This window comes from Emericellopsis cladophorae (assembly GCF_022114955.1).
Source record: "Emericellopsis cladophorae strain MUM 19.33 chromosome Unknown NODE_94_length_50887_cov_118_607499, whole genome shotgun sequence".
Lineage (NCBI taxonomy): Eukaryota > Fungi > Ascomycota > Sordariomycetes > Hypocreales > Bionectriaceae > Emericellopsis > Emericellopsis cladophorae.
The window spans coordinates 1-19,061 of NW_026251019.1; the positions used below are offsets into that span (position 1 = coordinate 1).

A 19,061-nucleotide genomic window follows, 5' to 3' on the forward strand; every position below is an offset into this window, starting at 1 on the left:
TGTCGTTGTTGTCTCCATTGTCGTTGTTGTCTCCATTGTCGTTGTTGTCTCCATTGTCGTTGTTGTCTCCATTGTCGCCTCCGTCGTTGCCTCCGTCATCCGAGACGGTAAAACGCACGCAATCGTCCTGTGCACCGCGCTGGGCGACGGGCATAATAACGGGCTGGTGGTTCGCGGCGGCGACCAGGCTGCACAAGCGATAGTTGCCCGCGGGCAGGCCATCGGTGACGTCGGCAGACAGGAGGCCCTGTCCATTTCCTTGGTCGTTGATGCCCTTGAAGAAGGCAAAGGTCGTGGGATCGAGGGGCGTGGTCGGGTTCTGGTCGCCGCCCAGGTCCTGGACGGTGACGTGGGTGTGTCCGATGATATTGCCGTTCCCGTCGAGGTCCTGAGGCGCCGCATAGTAAGTGTTGTCTGGGTTCGTGAATGTGCCCGGGGCGAAATTCAGCATCTGGACCGAGATGGTGAAGCCTGTGTCAGAGGCAATGATGTCGCCGTTCTGTGGGCTTGTGAAGATGGCGGACACCATGCGGTTCGTTGAGGGGATCTTGCCCATTGCTGTTCACTTGTCAGAACTACAGGACAGGTTCTTATTGACAAATAGGTCTCACGGATTCCATTGCAGGAGCCGCCTTGCTTCTGCTCGCCGTTGGTAAGGTCTTGGCCCTGGCAAAAGTTGATAAAGTTGTCGTTGTCTCTGGCGTAACGTTAGACTCCGACTCTGGTCTCCTGATCGAGATGGAGATGGACTCACGTCGCGGATGGTGCCTGCCCATCCGAAGGTCCGCCGTCGCTGGACGACGCTTGCTGGACAACATTTGGATCCAATTGGCCATTGCCGCCGTTCTGGCGGACCTGCAAGGACCTAGTGAAGGGGGATCTTGGTCGGGTCGTTGCGTGAGCAGCGGAAGGATAACATGTAGCCAGCAGGCAGACCAAGGACGTGGTGAAATGCATCGTGAAAGGGTATCTGAAACAGGAACCAGCCTGGGGAGAAAATGAGTCCTTTGAGGAGCGGAATGATAGAATCGAAAAACAACAAAGAAACGTCTTATAAATTGACCAAAAGAAAGAATGTAACACAGGAAGGCAAGCAGGTTGGCAAGTCCGCAGAAGGCTGGGACGAAGACGACATATCTACTTATGTCTGAACGACTGTCAGCTTCGTCTGGACTCCAGCCTGCGTCATTCGAGCGGTGCGTGGGCGAAACCCGCTCACCGGCAAACAAGCCTTTGCAACCGCAAAATGTAAGACGTGTACTCCCGAGTCCCTGAGTCGCAGGTGTCAAATGTCGCGATGTTCTCTTGGCCCGTGGTCTGCCCTATCGCGGGGGGGCCACATGAGACACTTGTCGCCGCAGGAATCAGGGTGCACATCTCGCGACGTCGCAGAGTGCGCCAAGTGCTAGCGCCGAGCATTTCCCAAACACCATCCGTAGAGTTTGGACGAAATTCACGATGACACGCGCGGGCAGATTCGCAAACGCGCTGCACCAGAGGAGCGCGAGGGAATTCGCAGTCGTCCGGTGCGGTCGCTTGCGGTTGCTCGCGGCTGCATCGGCAACAACGATGCAATCCTGCCAAGCATTGCCGCGACAGACCGAGACGTGGCGACGACCGTTTACTCCGTACCAGGTAGTCGGAGCTGTCAGTCACAACGGCAGCTATGACCCGAGCACTTGGTGCCAATACTGCGCTGATCTTAATGGCAACGGTCGCGGGGACCGCACTCCAACAGAGCGCAACGAGGAACGATCTGGGAGAGCGATGTTCATTGCTTCAACTGTGACGGCCCTCCATCTGCCTGATGAGCCCTCGACCGATGATGCTGTGGTCGATGCATGGTAATGCCTCAAAGGCTTGACGTCCTCGGTATCTGTCAATGTTCACTCGGCTCGCAGGATTGTACGAAAGTCGAGGTCGGACGGTCCTGATTCTCAAACGTGGTGCGTTTTCTGCTTGTTTGTTTCTGCGACTTGACATCGAACCCGCACGTATTGGAGGACGCACGTATCGAAAATTCAAACAACGCAGGTCCCCGACTTCTTCGACGGCCTCCAAGGGTAAGGACGAAACCAGACATCCCAGAACGCTGCCCTCTTTTACCCACTCTACAGGCCACCCGACACAGCCGTTGTCTCCCACAAGCCGGAGCAGGCATTCTATCAAACTTGAGTCCTTGATTGCCTTTTGCGCTCCTTCCGAATTCTCACCGCGAGGTATTAGAGCAATCCGCCGATGGCAGCGGGGTGCTGACGGTGATGCCCTCATCTGACCCTCGTTTGACCTGTCGTAACGGCTGAAACATCCCGAGAAGAACAAGTATGATCTTAACGCAGACGGCGTCATCCTGGTCCCCATCAACACTTGGCCCCTCTATAGACGCGAGAACGACTACCCCATGCCCAACATCAACATCGACTCCGTGGGCGCAATAATACAGCACACCCTGAGAACGCTCGGCTTCTTTCGAATTAACGTCTGTGACATGTTCAGGTCGGAGGCAACTGGGGAAAGGCACATGAGGGAGCCAAGCTTTGGCTGAACCTCACTCGCAACGAAAGATAACACGATGCATCAAGCCATTTCTCCCACGCGTAGCTCAATTCAGACACTCAAAAACTTTGTGACAAATACTATGAAAATTATTTGGTGTAAGGAGTGTACTATGGCAAGTAAAGCAAATAAAAAACAGAGAGAAAAGCGGAAATGATAAAGAGAGACAGGGAATGAGGGATGTAGGAAAGACAGGTGACAATGAGTGAAGATGGAATAGGGCAAGTTTGCAACCCTGAGAGTCCAGTGACACGACACAAGAAGACCACACCCAGGTTGGTCTTGCTGCCCCAGGTCACGTAGCTGCAGCTTCCCGGGACTCGCATTTCTTAAGGCGCTTGAGTAATCTTTCAACCCTTTCCCCGCTAGCCTTTCGCTTTTTACCCAGCTCGTCCATCTCCTTCAAGTGTTCCATGGTCTCGTGTCTCCGAGTGTCGGCCTTTGCGCGCTGCAGATTCACTTCATCGACAACACTGTACAGCATTCGATCCAGGTCGCCTTTATTCAGCTTTGGACTGAATTCCTCAGCTTGACAATATTCCCGCCGCATGCTTTGCAGGCCTTGTATCTTCGAGATGAGTTCGACGCGTTTCTGCAGCGGCATGATAGGCATGCCGTCGTAGGCGCGAACGGCCGACTGTGAATAGGTTCGCTTGCTATTAGCCTCTAGAATCACTGCCAATCCGTATTGGAATTGAGCTCTGGTGTGATTAATCTTTAGTGTCATATATTCATCATGTCTCTTGTCTGCGGCACTTATGCTCCTCGAGGAGGGCCCTTGAGACTCATGTTGGGAAGTGGTGTTGGCTCCTGGATCTCCTTGTATTGAGGCCGTCTCCTGTGGCTCACCAGCTTTGGCTAGTCTCCCAGGTGACTGTGTTTCTGGTTCAGGGGACAATAGAGTGAGGTCGACCGTCTCCGCAGGCTGACTTCTGCGTGGCTCTTTCTTCTCTTTCTTCCTTGAGGGCCGGACTGAGGACGGACGCGACGACGTTTGTTGTGATGAGCTGGGTGTGTTGGGAGTCTCGATAGATCTGTGGATTTTGGCAGAACGGTTGAGCCTCCTCCTTTTCTTCCGGGTGCTGCTAGAACGCGTGGTTCCAGAAGAATCATTAGTTGTGTTTGGGGTCTCTGGTGGGCTTCTGCCCCTTGTTTCCTGGCCCGAAGGGGTCATGTCTACCTGTCTCGCTTGTTAGTACTATCCAGGGGCCGGGCAGCTTCACAAGCCGCCATGTAGAGGATACGCAACGGACTTTTGATTCCAACTCATCCAGCTGCCTGATCGCAGCCAGTACCGCTTTGATTTCCACGACAAAGTTGAGACACGAGGTGTTGCTGACGTTTTCGGCGTTCTGCAGTATGTAATCGAAAAACAATGCTTCGGCAGTCTTGGGCTCCGGAACATTGGGGTCATGCGCCAACTGATCCATGTAGCTGTGAGAAGCGAGCTTCCACAGTGACTCGATAAACTTGGCGCCATACGTAGGGGGGCCTCGAAGCTGGGGAGTGTCCGCGTCCAGGTCGTCGTCGTCTTCGCCCCACATGTGCTCCAATTTCTCAAGTCCCCGGAGTTTGGTGATGCCAAATATATGCCCCAAGATAGGAATCAGAGTTTTGTATTTGGTAGACTTGCTCGAGCGGCTTTGATCGAACGGAAGCGTGAAGTCGGAAGGGAGCTGTGGGCCCTCCAACTGGACTGGACGGTCCTTAAGCATCTGAAAGAAAGCACCATGGCGAAGATTGGCCGAACAAGTGGATTGCAGTGGTGTGATGTTCCAGTACCACAGCTGAGACAGTGATGGCCCTTCGGGTCTCCCCATCGTCATGGTTCTAGAAGTGTTGTGGTGGTGGAGGCTTGGGTTGAGGAGAGGAGACTGCAACCTAGATCCAGAGAAAAGTTGCCTTTTGAAGGCCCGGCTGTGGCAGACGTACTCATGATGAGAAGCTAGCAAAGGTGATCACGTTGTCAGGGAAACTCTCAATCCATGTCATGAGTTTATATTGGCCTCCACGATGCCCCCCGAGCACTCAGAGTTTATAATCTCAGCTCAGAACAGCCCCGGCCGGCGCGGTCCCCGCCGGCGGATAGGAAAAACATGCCGGGACTATCAGCAGACAGAATAATTCAAATCTTGTTGCTGTGTCGACGCAGCCTCTGTTTTCATTAGGGTCCAACAGACGCTAAGAGATGCCGGGCCACTGCCCGCACTTGGCCTTTGTACGAAGACTTATCATTCATACATCCGGTCCGCAGTAGCCACGCGTCCATGTGGCTCTGTAGATGATCGACAGTGTAACCGCCCAGGGATGCAATGCAATCTTGCGCCTGGGTAGCTGCGGTCCCTGCTGATTGCTGCACAGACTCAATCTTCGCTGAAAGAGCTTTCGATTGATGTCGCCCACCGAAGATGTTGACCTGCTCTTTGTCCTGCTCACGCAGTTCATGCAAAAGCTTCATCGCTATCTGAACAGTAGAGGCAGCTTCACGGCACATGCCAATCGTATGCATGGACCGCATCGTCGCCGCCACATGTTCGATGCCCTCATCTTGTGCTTTGGGCAGACTAGCGCCAAGGCCAGCCAAGCCAGCGACAACCGCATCGAGTAATTGCGATATGACAGGGTCTACTACCCCGGGGGCCTGTTGGTCGTTGCTGCACAGTTCAATCAGCAGACAGACACCACCGAGTAGTTCGTAGTAGGTAGCCTCCGCAGGGGTCAGATCGTCCTCTTGAGCCAGAAGCAACCTGTCCAAAGTATTGCTCAATTGCCCAAGTGTCTCAGCTGCGAAGGCGCAGTCGCCTTGCGTAGACAAGCGAGGAACTTTGTATCCAGGTGTTGTTGAATTATCACCCCACAAATCGTGAAAGGCCTCGGTGATCAGACCACATTGCACGCGACGGGCCTAGCGATACGGTGAGCAAAATTTTCACAATGCCCTGGCATCAAGGTCGGGCTTACCCTGGGCGATGGACCGTATCGAAGAAGCACGTGTATCGGAACCGCCTCTTGACTGTCCCACATTGGAAATGCTCCGTAGTCGATCTTCGAGTGTAGACTTGTAGTGTCTACCAAGTCGGCTGCGGATGTCAGTGACGGCAAAATCAGGTTCATATGCACTTACTGAATCGGCGGTCGGAAAACACATCGTGCTGAGCGAGGCCATTCAAGCGCCCAACCCTTGATTCCTCGACGAGACTGATGGCTCTAGTGGTGCTCCACCTCAATTTCCGCACGAAGCAGGGGATCTCAATCATGGAGCTGTAGGCCTCCGAATACAAGGTATCAACAAGGCGGCGGTGCATCGGGGTTTTGAGTGACTGCTCATAATGATGGACAAACGTGTCCATGAGTTTCCACCCCATATCGTCCATCGGCGACAGCATCTTCGGTGCCACCGTCGACAAGCGGTCATAGAACAGCGGTCCCAGGGCGTCAATGGTCGACCGCTTGACAGCCAATCCATCCCAAAGCTCTCGCGCTCGCTTGACCGACCCAAGAGCGAGGTGGAGCTGCATAAGCACCAAGCAGAGCTGGGTCTGCGAGGTATCGAGGGACAGCTGATGCTCCAAGAGTAGAGTGGCATGGAGTAGATGTTCTGATGTTCCCAGCCGAATGTCACAAAATGCCGCCAACAAGGCGAGATCCGTAGAGACTGTGCGATTTCCAGGACTAGACCAGGCGTTGGCTTCTTCGTAAAAGCCGATGATGCGACTGCGCAACTCTCCTAGTCCATCCTCCCAGCGGCGCGTCGTAGACGCCAGGTATTCCACCTTTAAGAGCAGTACCCTCCATTGCCCAGCTTTGTCAAGTTCGTTCTCGACTTGAATGTTTGGAAGAAGCTCATGAACAAGCAGCCGCAGGGAGTCATGATCGAGGAGGTCCAGGAATCGACTGATGTCCTCGAAGCAGGAAGGACTGCTCCACTGATCACGGATGTATCCGCATAGGTCCAGGAGGTATTTGTTCGAGCCGTCTGTTGTCAGCGTGGGCTCTTGTTTAGGGAGCAGTGTGAACGTGACGTTCACACGAGCCAAAAGGATATTGCGTCTGTGGATCGAGCTAAGTCCAGGGACGCTCAGGAGCGTGGACAGAATTTTGCCAACCTTCTTGCTGCTAGCACATTAGCTCACATGTCACGAAATAGTGCTCCATGGAGGCAACAAACCGAGCGTCGCCGCCGCAGGCGTGGCCAGCGGCCGTAACAAGCAACTCCAGTGTATCATGGTCGCACGCGAGCAACCCAAGTGTTCCCTTCTCCGTCTTCATCAAGAGCGCATCCTCGCACAGTGAGTAAGCCTTGGCCCAATTACCATCTGCAGAAAGCTTTTGAGTATATTTGGCAAATAGAGTCTTGTCGCCCTGCCGTAGCTGATTCAACGGCCCGAACTTGTGGCTGTAGGCGAGTGCTTCATACTCGGCCTTTGAGCCATGTGTTTCCACAATCTTGTACAAGAGCCATTTCTCCTCAGCCGTGCGGATGCCTCGGTACGAATCACTTGAAACATTTTTGTCATCTGACTGGACCTATTCGGTGGATGTTAGTTATCTAGGAGAAGTGGTCATCGGGACTGTCTTGGGGACCGTACCTGCTCCGTAACCTGGGCAGCTTTTTGGATCTGTTTCAAAGCAAGTGTCCCGTAAAGGCGCTTTTGTTGCTGTTCGGCTTGATCCGACGTCTAGATAGTTGTATCAGCACTATGCATCTCATCGATTTTGCTGCGTATCGCTCACCGACAGTAGATACGTGAGTGCGATGTTCCAGAAGAGATACCGTCGTTCCTGGGGATATGACCGATCAAGTACAGCTGCGATCTATCGCGCGTCCCATTAGTAACGTATCAAATTATGCACGGTAGGCCGGTGACGAACCTGCTGAGCACTTCTCAAGTCCCAATGAGTCAAGCACGACTCGAGTGATTGCAATGCGGCATGCTTGTCCTTGGGGCGACCCTTGACAGCTTGGGCGCGCAGAGGACCGATGCTCTCCACAAAGAATGTCGGCGAGGCCGTGCTCTTTGACGCCCATTCGAGTAGACTCAGTGCGTTAAAATCTCCTGCTGCGGGGTGTTTGTCGCGGAGTAGTCTGGACACGGCGGCAACCGCAGCAAACTTGGTCGATGGCTCGTCAACTTGACATTGCGCACATACTTGGACAATCTTGAACCATGTTTAGATCTCATCAACACGCGCATGAAGTGGCAGCTAACCTCGTAGTACGGATCCTTCGTCATCCTCAATCTGCTCTCGGCCAGCCGCGCCGCCAGCGGCCAGTTGCCATTGGCAAACGCTGTCTGAAGTTGAAGATCAACTCCATCCTTGAGAGACGGCTTCATTCGTTGCATTAATGGGCGATTTCGATCGAGCCTGACACGCCTCGCAAACTTTCTTGTATTTATTGGCACAAACCCAACTCGAAAGCGATCAAAGGATGGTTCACACTGAGGCCGCCGTGACAGAAAGCTGTGGCGCTCCACGGTGGTCCCTGTGGCTGAGGTCTACGAGGTCTCCCATGTTAGCGTCATTGTGGCTGAACACCCATTCGGGTTATTCCTTGCATCTTTGTTGATGCCTCGATCTCAATCCCGTTCATTGTCCAGCGTCGACGACAGAGATCAAAAGACCAAGTCACAAGCCGATTCTGTTCTCTGATATTCCCTTCATTATGGCTACTGGTTCTGGCGACAAAGAGGCGAAGTCGAATGAACCCTCCACCCCATGGGACGACAACACAAGACGTCGTTTCGAAAGGTAGCCGCGCCGCGCTGCTCCCATTCCTTGCGCTAACAGCCACTTTGCAGCAAATCGAAAAGCGAATTCTACGATCCGTGCCAAGAAGCAGCACAGCGGAGCTACCGGTGTCTGTTCCGAAACAACGGCGATAAGGCAATGTGCGGCGAATATTTCCAGTGAGGCAATCAGGCGAACATGACGGGCTACTGCTGACAAGATGATAGGGCCTATCGTGACTGCAAACAGCACTGGGTACCTTCCACATTGCTCCTCGGAGTACTCTTGGCTTTGACTAACAGTTCCGCAGGTTGAGGAACGGAGAAAGGACTCAACACCGTTCTTCTCATTCAAAGGCGAATCGAAGGACCATGCGTCAACGCCCAAACCATAGTAAAGAGCCGGCGTGGCTCGTAGGACTTGACGAAATATAACCCTCGCTGCGTTCGGCTACCCGCCCGAAAAAAAAACATGTATCATACTTGCTCCCAGAATCTGTCCTCCTGCTCAGACTCGGCATCTTGCTCTGCCCTCTGTATCAGTCCAGCCCTCGCGCGCTCAATCTTGGCAGTCGTTTCGGTGCTGCAACACAAGCCGACGTCGAATTCCTTGATACCACTTTCGCCCAACAACGCTAGTCCCGCAAGGCCGAGGTACGCGTGATACAAGTCAGGAGGTGCTCCTGCCACCTTGGAAAATCCGCCGATCCGGTGTTGTGTGATCTCCAATAAGTAACGGCGCGCCGGGCTTGCACTGATATCGAACCCTGAATCGAGCATCTACGTGCATTAGTATATTGAGGTGAGCGGGACAGGAGTTGGACTTGTGTACATACGCGCAGTGTACCCATGGCCCACCAGCAATAGCACGTGTCGGCCTTTTTGTTGCAACGGCCGTTGAAGCCACCATATTCGCAGCTGTCATCAATGTTGAGAGAATTCAACTGTGCCATGATGAAGTTCTCCTCTGCCGCATCGTGCGAAACGCCCTCTTCTTCTTCATCTTGGGCCAGGTAGACAAATTGGCGATCCGCCAAGAACTTCAGCAGATGGTCCCGATTGCTTGTGCCTCGAAGCACAGCTTCATGTGACGTGCCATCCGAGGATCGCAGTGGCCTATCTAAGAGCGATAGCGCGGCGACAGAGCAGTATGCGTAGCCAGCTGTGACCTGGTTAGGATGGGCGCAGCGCACAGGGCGTCTTCGATTGCTTACCATGAGACTCGTGTGATGAAGCTTCGGCTAGCCCCCCGTCGTATGTTTGCCCGCGGCGAATGTGCTTAATCATCGCTTCCACGTCGATATCTTCTTCCTCCGCCGTGCTGCCCTTCCCGGGGTCTCCGCGGAGCATCCACCTAACCGAGCTCGCCAAGTAGCTGTGTCGAGTGTCTCTGCCGCCGACGGGTTGACCGTCCCACATGTTCTGCCCAAAGCTGCCGTCGTCCCGCTGCAATTGTCGAAGCCAACTGAGTGTCTGTTGCCGATTGACCCCAGCATATGCGTCCGCGCCAGCCTCGCCATGCTCTGCCACTACAGCAAGCAGCACCAGGGCGAAAAAGGTTGCCGCCAAGTTCGCATGGCCTTGATCTGCCGTCTGGCCCTTGTGTCCATGAGCTGGGCTGCCGCAAAATCCACCTTGAGGATGTTGCAAGTTCAGAACCCAAGTGCGCACAATGGCTGCGTCCTCGGGGTCCAACGGCACATATAGTATGTCCAGAGCTGAGTACGTGAAGCACGCCCACATCAACCGAGTCGAGTCCGATGCCGTGTACGGCGACGGGAGGTATGTGTCATGGCACCGCTTCCAGTATTTGATATGGCGGTCCTTCTCGAAAGCGGGCTCAGATTGGGTCATGGCTGCGAATCCAACAGCGAAAAGTGCCACCCAACAGGCATGTGAGAGTTTAAAAGGAAAATAGCGGTCGAAGCTCACCGTGACTCTTCGGAGGAAGATTTTCTCTCCAGATCTCGAACTGGCGAACACAACCAGCTTAGCAAGTAATGATTAGATGGAAGCTGCCATGAATAGCAAGATAATGGGTCCCATGTACCCCGCTACCATCAACAAGCGTGGGCTAGCTCGCAACCGCCTTAGTAAAATACCACGGATTCAAAGCCAGGCACCGCACCTTACCCTGTAGTGGTTCAGATCATGATCCACAATTTAGCGCCAGCGCAACTCTCACACGGCTTCAGTATGCGGCTTCATTGAAATAGCTTGTTGTTGGTAATTGTGAATTTGCCGGGTTGACATGGCAACTAATCCAACTATCTGAAGGTCTCTTTATATACATTGTATTCGAACCTGTGATTGGATGGGCATGCAGCAGAGGGGTATCACCGCAAAGCAAGTAACGATCCAAGTCGACGCGAATATCAGACAAGCGGCTCATGGACGGAGTAGCGAAACATTTTCAGCCTCTGCAATCAGCTGCTGCCACCGGCCGGTTTGCCAGCCGCTCAGGGTGTCTTGATCGCAGCTGCATTAGCATCGTCTCGAACTTCCGGTTCTTCGTCCGCCTCGATGATGCGTTCTTCGACGATTTCGCCCGGTCTTGTGATGACAGGCGTGAAGTTTTCCACCTCCTCGACAACTTCTACCTCTGCTTCGTGGTCCTCGTCCTCCTCCTGGATGGTCACTTCTCCGGATCGCCGAGCAATGGCACTTCCACTCGCAGAACGCGAGTGGCCACCAGCTGCGGAGCTTCTGTGACCACTCCCCGAGACACCTCCGGGGTTGAGCGAAGGGCCCTTGAAGATGTTCTTCTTGCGTCTTGCAAACAGAACACCCGATGAGAATGGGTTTGGCGAGCCTGGTACCGCGGACTCATTGTGGGGCATACCTTCATTGTAGAAGTTCAAGGGGGCGGGCGCGGCGCGGACAAGACGGATGTTGGAAGGAAAGGATTGGGCCGTTGGAGTAGCAGGAAGTAGCTTGACAGAGTGTTGCGGGGACGCGCCACGATGATGCGCGCTCTTCGATACAGACACTGATCCAGCAGAACTAGTCGAAGAAGCTTTGGAGTGGGAATGCCGGTGCCGATGCATAGAACGTACTGACGAGACTGACGACGACGTGGACTTGCGGCCTCGCAGACCGGCCGATGACCGTCTCATTGTCGAAGATCGCGGGGTCACGGGCGTGGGCGTCAACGGCGCTGGGGACAGAGACTGGCGCTTCCGAAGCTGAGGATGCGCTGGGGAAGTACGCAACGTTCCATGGTCCGAGCCCGGATGGAGGTTTTGTCGAGACTGCCCGTGTCCGGCTTTGCTGCTGCCCTTTGACCCTGCCGCGTTGCCTAGATGACCGTTCGCCACGACATTTTTCGGCAGTCCTGCAGTGGCCGGAAACTTTTGAAGGCCTGAGGTTGGGTTTGTCTGGGGACGAGGTGTCGAGGCCTTGCTATCCTTGCCAGTCGAGTTTCCGTCTTTCTTGTGCAGATCAGGTGTGCTACGGCTTGACTTTCTGTCGTGCCATCGCCGTCTTTTGGTCGTGTTTTCGAATATCCAGTGTGTCCAGTTCTTCCAGTGCGCAATAATAGCTTGACTCGGCTTACGTCTGGACTTTGCATTGCCATTGGTTTCCGCTGTGGTATGGGAGTCGTGATGGTGGTGGCCGCTCTGGCCAAGCGCTTCGGGTGTTGTCACCAAGTGGAGCGTGGAACCACGAGAGCGTGCGCTTCGTATAATGCCCTCTTTGGGAGGTGGCACGGGACGGCGATGCGTAGACGTTGACGCGGATCTGATGGAGTCTTTGTCGACCGGAGTCGGTGGGATCTCGTCAGGGCTCCCAAGACCGTTCCACGCACTCGGGTCGCCAAATTGCGTCGCCAGCTCCTGGAAGTTGAAATCAGTATAATAGTGTGTGCTGCGTCGAGAGCTCCGGCCGCGGCTTCTCGAACTTATGAAATGACTGGTCAACCCGCCGTCTTCGTCGACATCGTGCAACGAAGGCGCCATGCGCTCAAGTCTGCTCGATGCAGCAGAGACGCGACGTGAACTTTTGCTCTCCGCCTCTCGCTCCGTGCGCTTTCTTTCCCTCCGCGCAAGCTTCCGGCGTTCTTTGGCAAGTAGCAATGTCCACCATCCCGATAGGGCATCGCACTTCTGCGCCAACACGCTCTCTATGACCATATCAATGTCGACGCCTGCAGACTTCATTCGATGGAGACAATCCTTCTCCAAGCCCGTGGTAAATGGGCTAGGCTGGTGGACCTCTAGGATAGCCTGTTGCGCCGGAGCATGTTCGGCAAGAAATGGGTGGGATAGGATGTCGGGCAAGCTTGGTCTTGGGAACGGTCTTTTGGACAGTAGTGCTTCCATCAGACTGACTGCGTCGGCGGGCAGATGTTCGGGGAAGGCGGGCTTCTCGGTGAGGATCTTGGTGCGCGTTGCACCGTCATCGTCATCGTCGAAGGGCAGTTCGCCGCAAAGCAAAGCATATAATATGATGCCTAGACTCCAGACGTCAACCTTCTCGCCCGCGTATTTTTCCCCCTTGAGCATTTCTGGAGCCGCATAGCATATTGTTCCGCAAAAGGTTTGGAGTTGATTCGTTCGGCCCTCGTATTCTCGGGTGAAGCCAAAATCGACTAGCTTGACATTTTCGTTCTTGTCGAACAAGATATTTTCGAGTTTCAAATCGCGGTGTACACAAGACTGCTGGTGTACGTAGGCAACCGCACCGACTAGCTGCGCAAAGATCTTTTGCACCTTTGCGATCGGCAATGGCCCGTACTTAAGAAGATAGTTGTAAAGTTCGTCCCCTATCGAGCACTATTAGCAGGGCCTCGTCACATTTCCGACAATACGCGCTCACCTGGGCAGTACTCCAGAGCAAGCCACACCAAGCTTTCGGTGACTATCACCTCGTAGAGTCGGGCGATGTGAGGGTGCACGAATTGACGGTGATGGTGGATCTCGCGTGCGAGATTCGAATCATCCTTGTTTGCGGACTTGAGCACAACCTAAAGAGTCAGGGCGTGAGTACAGCAATGAACGTCGGAGACAACACTTGGGTCGTACCTTGGAGCCATTGATGAGCTTATGTGAGGCAAGATAAACCTTGCCAAACGATCCCTTGCCAATCAAACGCCCAAGGTTATAATTCCCAACCGACTTGAGCTCCTTGTTGGAGAATTCGCTGTCGGGGTCAGCAAAGCGCAACGAAAACTGCAGCCGCCGCGGAAAGGCGGTCGCATGAGGTGGGTGCGCACTCGAGAAGTTCTTGATACGAATTGGCCAACTGTGATGGCTGTTAGAAAGGCCTGAAGGCTCGCTTGTTCTTGCGAACTTACTTTAGCCTTCCGTCCGTTTGAAACCGTCTTCCCTCTGGCGACCTGCATCCCTGGGACGTTGTCGATGCACGGTCGGCAGACCGTGTTGCAACTTAATGCGCGGAGCAACCGTAGAGTTCGGGGGCTGTTGGGTCGCTCTCGTCGTCTTGGGCTTGTCTTTCGTCGGTCGAGCAGCTAAAGAAGTCGTGATATCGTACAACAATGTCGGAGATAGGGGTTCAGGAGTGCTCATCGAAAGCAAGGAGAAAGCGCCATGGCAGAACAAGAGAAATCACAATCGCGCAAGAAGACTCGCGTTCCGAGTATAAATCACAAATGGCAGAAATAGTCTATAAGCCAAGAAGAAGGGGAGGAAGGGTTGTATTCGTGGGGGATAAGGAATGAGGCGGATGGCGACGTCCATCTGCACAATTAACCAGGTGCTCTCCGCGAGGAAGTCTGGCGCGGAATCCCTTGTTCGTGTTGAATGTTAGCGCCACAGTGCGCACATGTACGCCACACAAGGTCGCCACACGTCACCACCATTCACCGTGGTGCCGCAAGTACGGAGTACACCTTTTGTTACTTCATCACGGTGGTACGTTCTTGAACTTCTCCGTCGATACTCTCGGTGGCTACTCTGGTGAAATTGAGATGCATCCCAATCCTGTACTCCGTGTCAGCATAAGATAGTCTGTGGGCTTATAGCATCATGCTGTTCTCCGAGGTGTTACAAGCCGATATACGGATATGTTACATTAAGGTAGTACATACTCCGTACTACTAGTACTCTACTCCTCGGGCAACATTAACGCAGCCCGTGCTTCTAGTGACAGCCGTTATCTTTTTCTGGTATCCCTACCCTTTTTCTTGCCCTTTTTCTTGTCCCGAGGCAACTCCAGCTTCGTGCCCTTCACCGCATCAGCCATCGTTCGGAGCATGAAGTCATCAATTGTCCCCATCGGAGCTCCCCAAGCATTGGGGTCTTGCATGCTGCCTTCAGTGGCCTGGCCCTCCGTGTCAATGTCGCGAACAGCAGATGTGGCATTGCGACCAGTCGAATCTTCAGGGGTCACAAGGCTGGTATTTTCCACAAAATCAGCGTCATCGGCCTCGATCTCCCTCTCCGCGACGCGAGCTGCATCGATGTCTTCGCGATCTTCAGCCTGCTCGAGAACGCGACCAACTTTGCGCTGGTTGGCGTCGCCATCAGAACCGCCAAGGACGCGATCAAGAGCGGCATCAGCCGCAGAAACACCTTCACTGAAAGTGTCCACCTTCTCCCGTAGCAAGTCACGCACAGACATCTGGTTGAAAGCATCTGTAGTGAATGTACCTTCTTGTATGACGACGTCGTCAAGCATCTGTTTCTGGGAGGCTTTGCGTAGGATGTTCGCCTCGATGGTATGCTCGCTGACGAGTCGATAGATGTGGACGTCTCGTGTCTGGCCAATTCGATGACATCGGTCCTGACACTGCTTATCCATGGCAGGGTTCCAGTCCTGGTCGTAGAATATGACAGTATCCGCCCCAGTCAAGTTGATGCCCAACCCACCGGAGCGCGTCGAGAGGATGAAACAAAGGATCCGTGGGTCATTGTTGAATCGATCCGTCAGGATCTGACGTTGTTCGACTTTCGTGGCACCATCAAGTCGCAGATACTTGTGGCCATGGATGTTGAGGAATTGTTCTAGTATATCGAGCACCTTGGTCATTTGAGTAAAGATCAAGGCACGATGCCCGCCGGCCTGGAGCTTGCGTAGCAAGCGATCGAGAACCTGCAATTTGCCGCAGTCGTATTGCAGGAGACGTTTGTCGGGAAACTGAATACTGAGACGCAGTCGTGCCTCATGCCAGGGATCCGGAGGTGACTGCTTCTCCAACCATGGTGTCCACTTCCTGGGCTTGGAGATTTGGAGATCTCGTTCTGTAAAGGCATGGGCCGCGCGATGGCCGAGGACGACTTCTCCAATGTCACAGGTCACCACAGACGGAGTGACACATGAGAACTTCTCGATGGCGGTGCGCATGCTCTCTGCGCGCTGTTCTAGAGAGAGAGCCATAGAGCCGACTGTTGACGATGTTTGCTCGAACCAGGCCAAGAGGCCCCGAGCAGCCTTGGGCCTAGGCTTCCGAAGTCGTTCCCCGGCATCGATTGTCAACAGTTCAACAAGATCCTTGCCGTATATGGGAGTTTGCTGGCGCCGCAGTGCATTCAGGTATACACAGTGTTGCAACTCTTCGAATCGACCCCAGCGAAACGCACTTTCAATGTAAACAATACTGGATGTGACAGTGGTTGGGTCCAGATTGACGTATGCATTTCGAGCCCGGACTCTTTGCGTTTCACGGTAGTCCAGTAAATCCGTAGACAGGCTCAGTTTTGCGACCTGTTCAGCTACAGCTCTCGGAATGCTCTCGTATTGCGCCGGCACCAGGTTCAAAAATCCTAGGTCAACCTTTGACATGGGTTCCGGCCTCAAGAGCCCCTGGGTCAGCGTTCGTACGGTCGATCGGTAAAGAGCCGGGACAGATTTCTGCATTCGTAAGGAGGTGACAATTTGCCGATCGACGAACAAATCTGGGTGGTTGCAGACCTTCCTCAGTTGCATCAGGCAGTTGATGATAGACATGTAGTTGCCAGACGCTAAGGTGTTTTTGGTGTCAGCTCGGGATAAAAATCCATCGTACAGCTCGCGTTGCCTTTTCGACAGTCGGCAGAATTCGACATGCTCGTATTTGCCGGGCATCTGTTTCTCAACATCCGCTTTCAGCCGGCGCAGGAGGTACGGCCGCAGCACCTTGTGGAGTTTGGAGATGATGGCTAGAGCCTCGTCATCCATCTGTTCTCGTCCATTCTCCAGAATCTGACTCTCGGGCTTGTGGAACCAGTCGTGAAACTCTTCAAGGTCGGCGAACCCCCCCACACCATTTTGAGCGGGCATGAGAAAGAACAGCAGGGACCATAACTCTGTTAGATTGTTCTGCAAAGGCGTGCCTGTGAGAAGGAGTCTTGCTTGCGTATTGAATCCCAAGAGTGTTTGCCACCGTTGCGATTTAAAATTCTTGATGTTGTGCGCCTCGTCCAAAACCAGGTAGTGCCAACGACGACGCTTGAAGACTTGCTGATCCTGGAGCACCAATTGATACGACGTAATGCACACATTCCACATGTCGTCGTTGTTCCACCCTTGTCGCTTCCGTTTCCGTTCCTCCTGAGACCCGTAGTAGGCCAGGATTTTGAAACCAGGGCACCATTTCTTGAACTCCATTTCCCAGTTCAGCATCACACTTGTAGGGACAACCACCAAGTGTGGCCCCCAGACCTCGTGTTGACACGCGAGATGAGCAAGCAAGGCAATAGTTTGTATGGTCTTGCCAAGTCCCATTTCGTCTGCCAGGATACCGTTTGTGTTATTGGCGTAAAGTCCAGCGAGCCAGTCCAAACCCTGATGTTGGTATTCACGCAAGGTTCCTCGCAGTAAGAAAGGCACCTCGGTGGTCTGTTTATGTGATTCTTCGGGTATGAGCCGTGCTTTATCTTGATCTTGTTCATAGTCCATCGTCGACTTTGCATCAGGTGTGGTCTCTTGACGTATAGGCTTCTCGGACTCTTCGTGCAGTACAGTTGAACCTGGCACATCGCCTTCCGTAGAGGTGTTCAAGTTGAGTTGTTCGTCAGGAGCACTGTCGAGACGTGTCGAGGCCGGCGCCGGGCCCGATGAGGTGCCGTCGTTGCCTACTTCAGGTGCTCCTGTCATATGTTCCGTTCCGGGTGCTTCAGCGGAGAGCTCTTTTAATTCGGAGTCATCGAACAGCATGTTCAGCAGGCCATTTGGTGCACCGTCGTCGTGGCCATCATCGCTACTGTCGCTGTCTTCGCTATGGGCATTTGTGCCGTTTCTGCGTCCTTCATTGACAGCATCACTGTCCTCTATCTGGTCTGATTCACCCAGGTCGTCATCCATGTCCACCGACTCGTCGCTAGATACACTGGTGCCAAGTTTCGTGGAAATGTTGGCATCCGTGGGAGAAGCTGACTTGATGTTGGCGCCTGCATACTTGACACGGAGTTGATCCTGGGTGAGCACTTCATCTGCCACATCGGCATCCGCTGCGTCAGGTTCGTCATCGTCTGTTGTTGACATGTTGTCGCTGTCTGTGAGGTCTGAAATCCGCGTATCGGCAGTGTCAGATTGTGAGTCGTCGTCGAGTGGGTCGTCGTTGACACTGCCATCCGTGTCCGGGTCGTCGAGGGAGGCGATCTCGGAATCAAGCCCAAGCTGGCGCGCTTGCAGTTTTTGCTCAGAAAGGTTTACAGCCTCGTTGAGCGCTGCTTTGACCCGGCGCTGCTCCGCCGCCTCCCATTCCTCGAAGCGCTGACGATTGGCCTCTGCCCTTACGTTCTCCCACAATCCACTGATTGCTCTCATGACAGAATAGCGATAAGTATTCCGCCATCGCTCCCTTGCTTCCACTTCTACTTCTTCTTGCGATTTCGGTCGACGCCTTAGCCATTCGTCACGACAGGCCTCGGCGATTCGCTTGGCTATGGTGCGATGTCGTTGCTGCTCCATCACCATCAGCCTTCGAAAATTAGACATAGCCTTAACCATATGATCCTGCCTCGCCCATTGCCTTGCTGGCACTTCCGTTGTTTCCGGTACAAACAATGAGCACCGGCGGCTTGACAGCAAGCCTCCGTCTTCCACCTCTTCCTCGATTCGTAATACAGTGCGTGCATCTTTGCGAGCCATCTCGTCTGTGTATATTGCCCCATCTTCGGATGACTGGAGACCTCCTGCATCAACGGAGACATTCCCTGCCTGACGCCAGAAGTCTTCAAAGTTCGCGCCAAGCTTGGGTCGCTTGGGTGCTTGCGCAGCATGCACTAGCGGTATGTTGACTCCTCGACTCACCCGCAACCGTATGCGCGGGGAAGAATGCTGCGTGTAGGAAACCGCCGACCCGGACATAGGGTCTTCGGCAGGCTTGTGCGCGGCTTGAGATCTCGCGCTTTGTCGCACCCGACTAGATTGTCTGCGAGATTCCGGTTCGGGTGACAGTGATGTGCCTTGTGCAAGCCTTGTAGAGGATGTACGCAGCTTTGAGCTCCTCTTTGCCGAACGAACTGAGCCATGCCCCCGGCCGGACAAGCTCTCGCCGTCATTTGACCTCTTTCCCGTTTTTGCATTGCTGCGACTTGTGTGTTCGCGAGTCTTGGTAGGAGAGTTCGCCGCCGCCTTTCGAACACTTGACGCCTGTCGCGGTTTTCGAGCTGTGGGTTGAGGCGTCTCCGCTACTGCTGTATTGATGCGACCAGACTTCCGGCGTCCATTTTCGGTGTAGGATGTTGGGCCGTCCGCTTCGATCCGTTTCCATGGTGGGGATACGGGCTTCGGTTTGCGCGCGCTTCGAGGTGTTGTTGCGCTCAGTGTTCGCTGTCGCTTAGCCGGTCTCTCGTCTGTAGGGGAATCATGTTTTGAGGTTCTCCGGGCAGC

The 19,061-nt window shown here is 53.9% G+C and overlaps 5 protein-coding genes across 5 annotated transcripts; all 5 read right to left on the reverse strand.

Annotated features, from left to right (window-relative positions):
• On the reverse strand, positions 1 to 957 carry J7T54_004141 (uncharacterized protein; the record flags this gene model as incomplete). Its single annotated transcript, XM_051510351.1, has 3 exons — positions 1 to 558; positions 612 to 697; positions 755 to 957. Coding segments are annotated over 3 exons (847 nt in total), but the record flags the coding sequence as incomplete, so codon positions are not given.
• Positions 958 to 2,851: 1,894 nt separating this feature from the next.
• J7T54_004142 (N-terminal acetyltransferase B complex subunit-like protein) lies at positions 2,852 to 7,901 on the reverse strand (the record flags this gene model as incomplete). The annotated part of the gene is made up of 10 exons (XM_051510352.1): positions 2,852 to 3,193; positions 3,810 to 4,252; positions 4,798 to 5,461; positions 5,518 to 5,636; positions 5,681 to 6,669; positions 6,725 to 7,083; positions 7,146 to 7,235; positions 7,291 to 7,371; positions 7,429 to 7,716; positions 7,767 to 7,901. 10 exons carry the CDS (start codon positions 7,899 to 7,901, stop codon positions 2,852 to 2,854), a joined length of 3,510 nt encoding a protein of 1,169 aa, XP_051358726.1.
• Positions 7,902 to 8,762: 861 nt separating this feature from the next.
• Positions 8,763 to 10,139, reverse strand: J7T54_004143 (farnesyltransferase geranylgeranyltransferase type-1 subunit alpha; the record flags this gene model as incomplete). The annotated part of the gene is made up of 3 exons (XM_051510353.1): positions 8,763 to 9,065; positions 9,122 to 9,447; positions 9,500 to 10,139. The coding sequence occupies 3 exons, from the start codon at positions 10,137 to 10,139 to the stop codon at positions 8,763 to 8,765; spliced, it is 1,269 nt and encodes a 422-aa protein (XP_051358727.1).
• Positions 10,140 to 10,744: 605 nt separating this feature from the next.
• On the reverse strand, positions 10,745 to 13,629 carry J7T54_004144 (Serine/threonine-protein kinase-like protein; the record flags this gene model as incomplete). The annotated part of the gene is made up of 7 exons (XM_051510354.1): positions 10,745 to 11,274; positions 11,342 to 11,470; positions 11,842 to 13,050; positions 13,104 to 13,251; positions 13,310 to 13,427; positions 13,501 to 13,529; positions 13,582 to 13,629. The coding sequence occupies 7 exons, from the start codon at positions 13,627 to 13,629 to the stop codon at positions 10,745 to 10,747; spliced, it is 2,211 nt and encodes a 736-aa protein (XP_051358728.1).
• Positions 13,630 to 14,399: 770 nt separating this feature from the next.
• On the reverse strand, positions 14,400 to 17,993 carry J7T54_004145 (Helicase-like protein; the record flags this gene model as incomplete). The annotated part of the gene is made up of 1 exon (XM_051510355.1): positions 14,400 to 17,993. One exon carries the CDS (start codon positions 17,991 to 17,993, stop codon positions 14,400 to 14,402), a length of 3,594 nt encoding a protein of 1,197 aa, XP_051358729.1.
• Between the last annotated feature and the right edge of the window lie 1,068 nt (positions 17,994 to 19,061).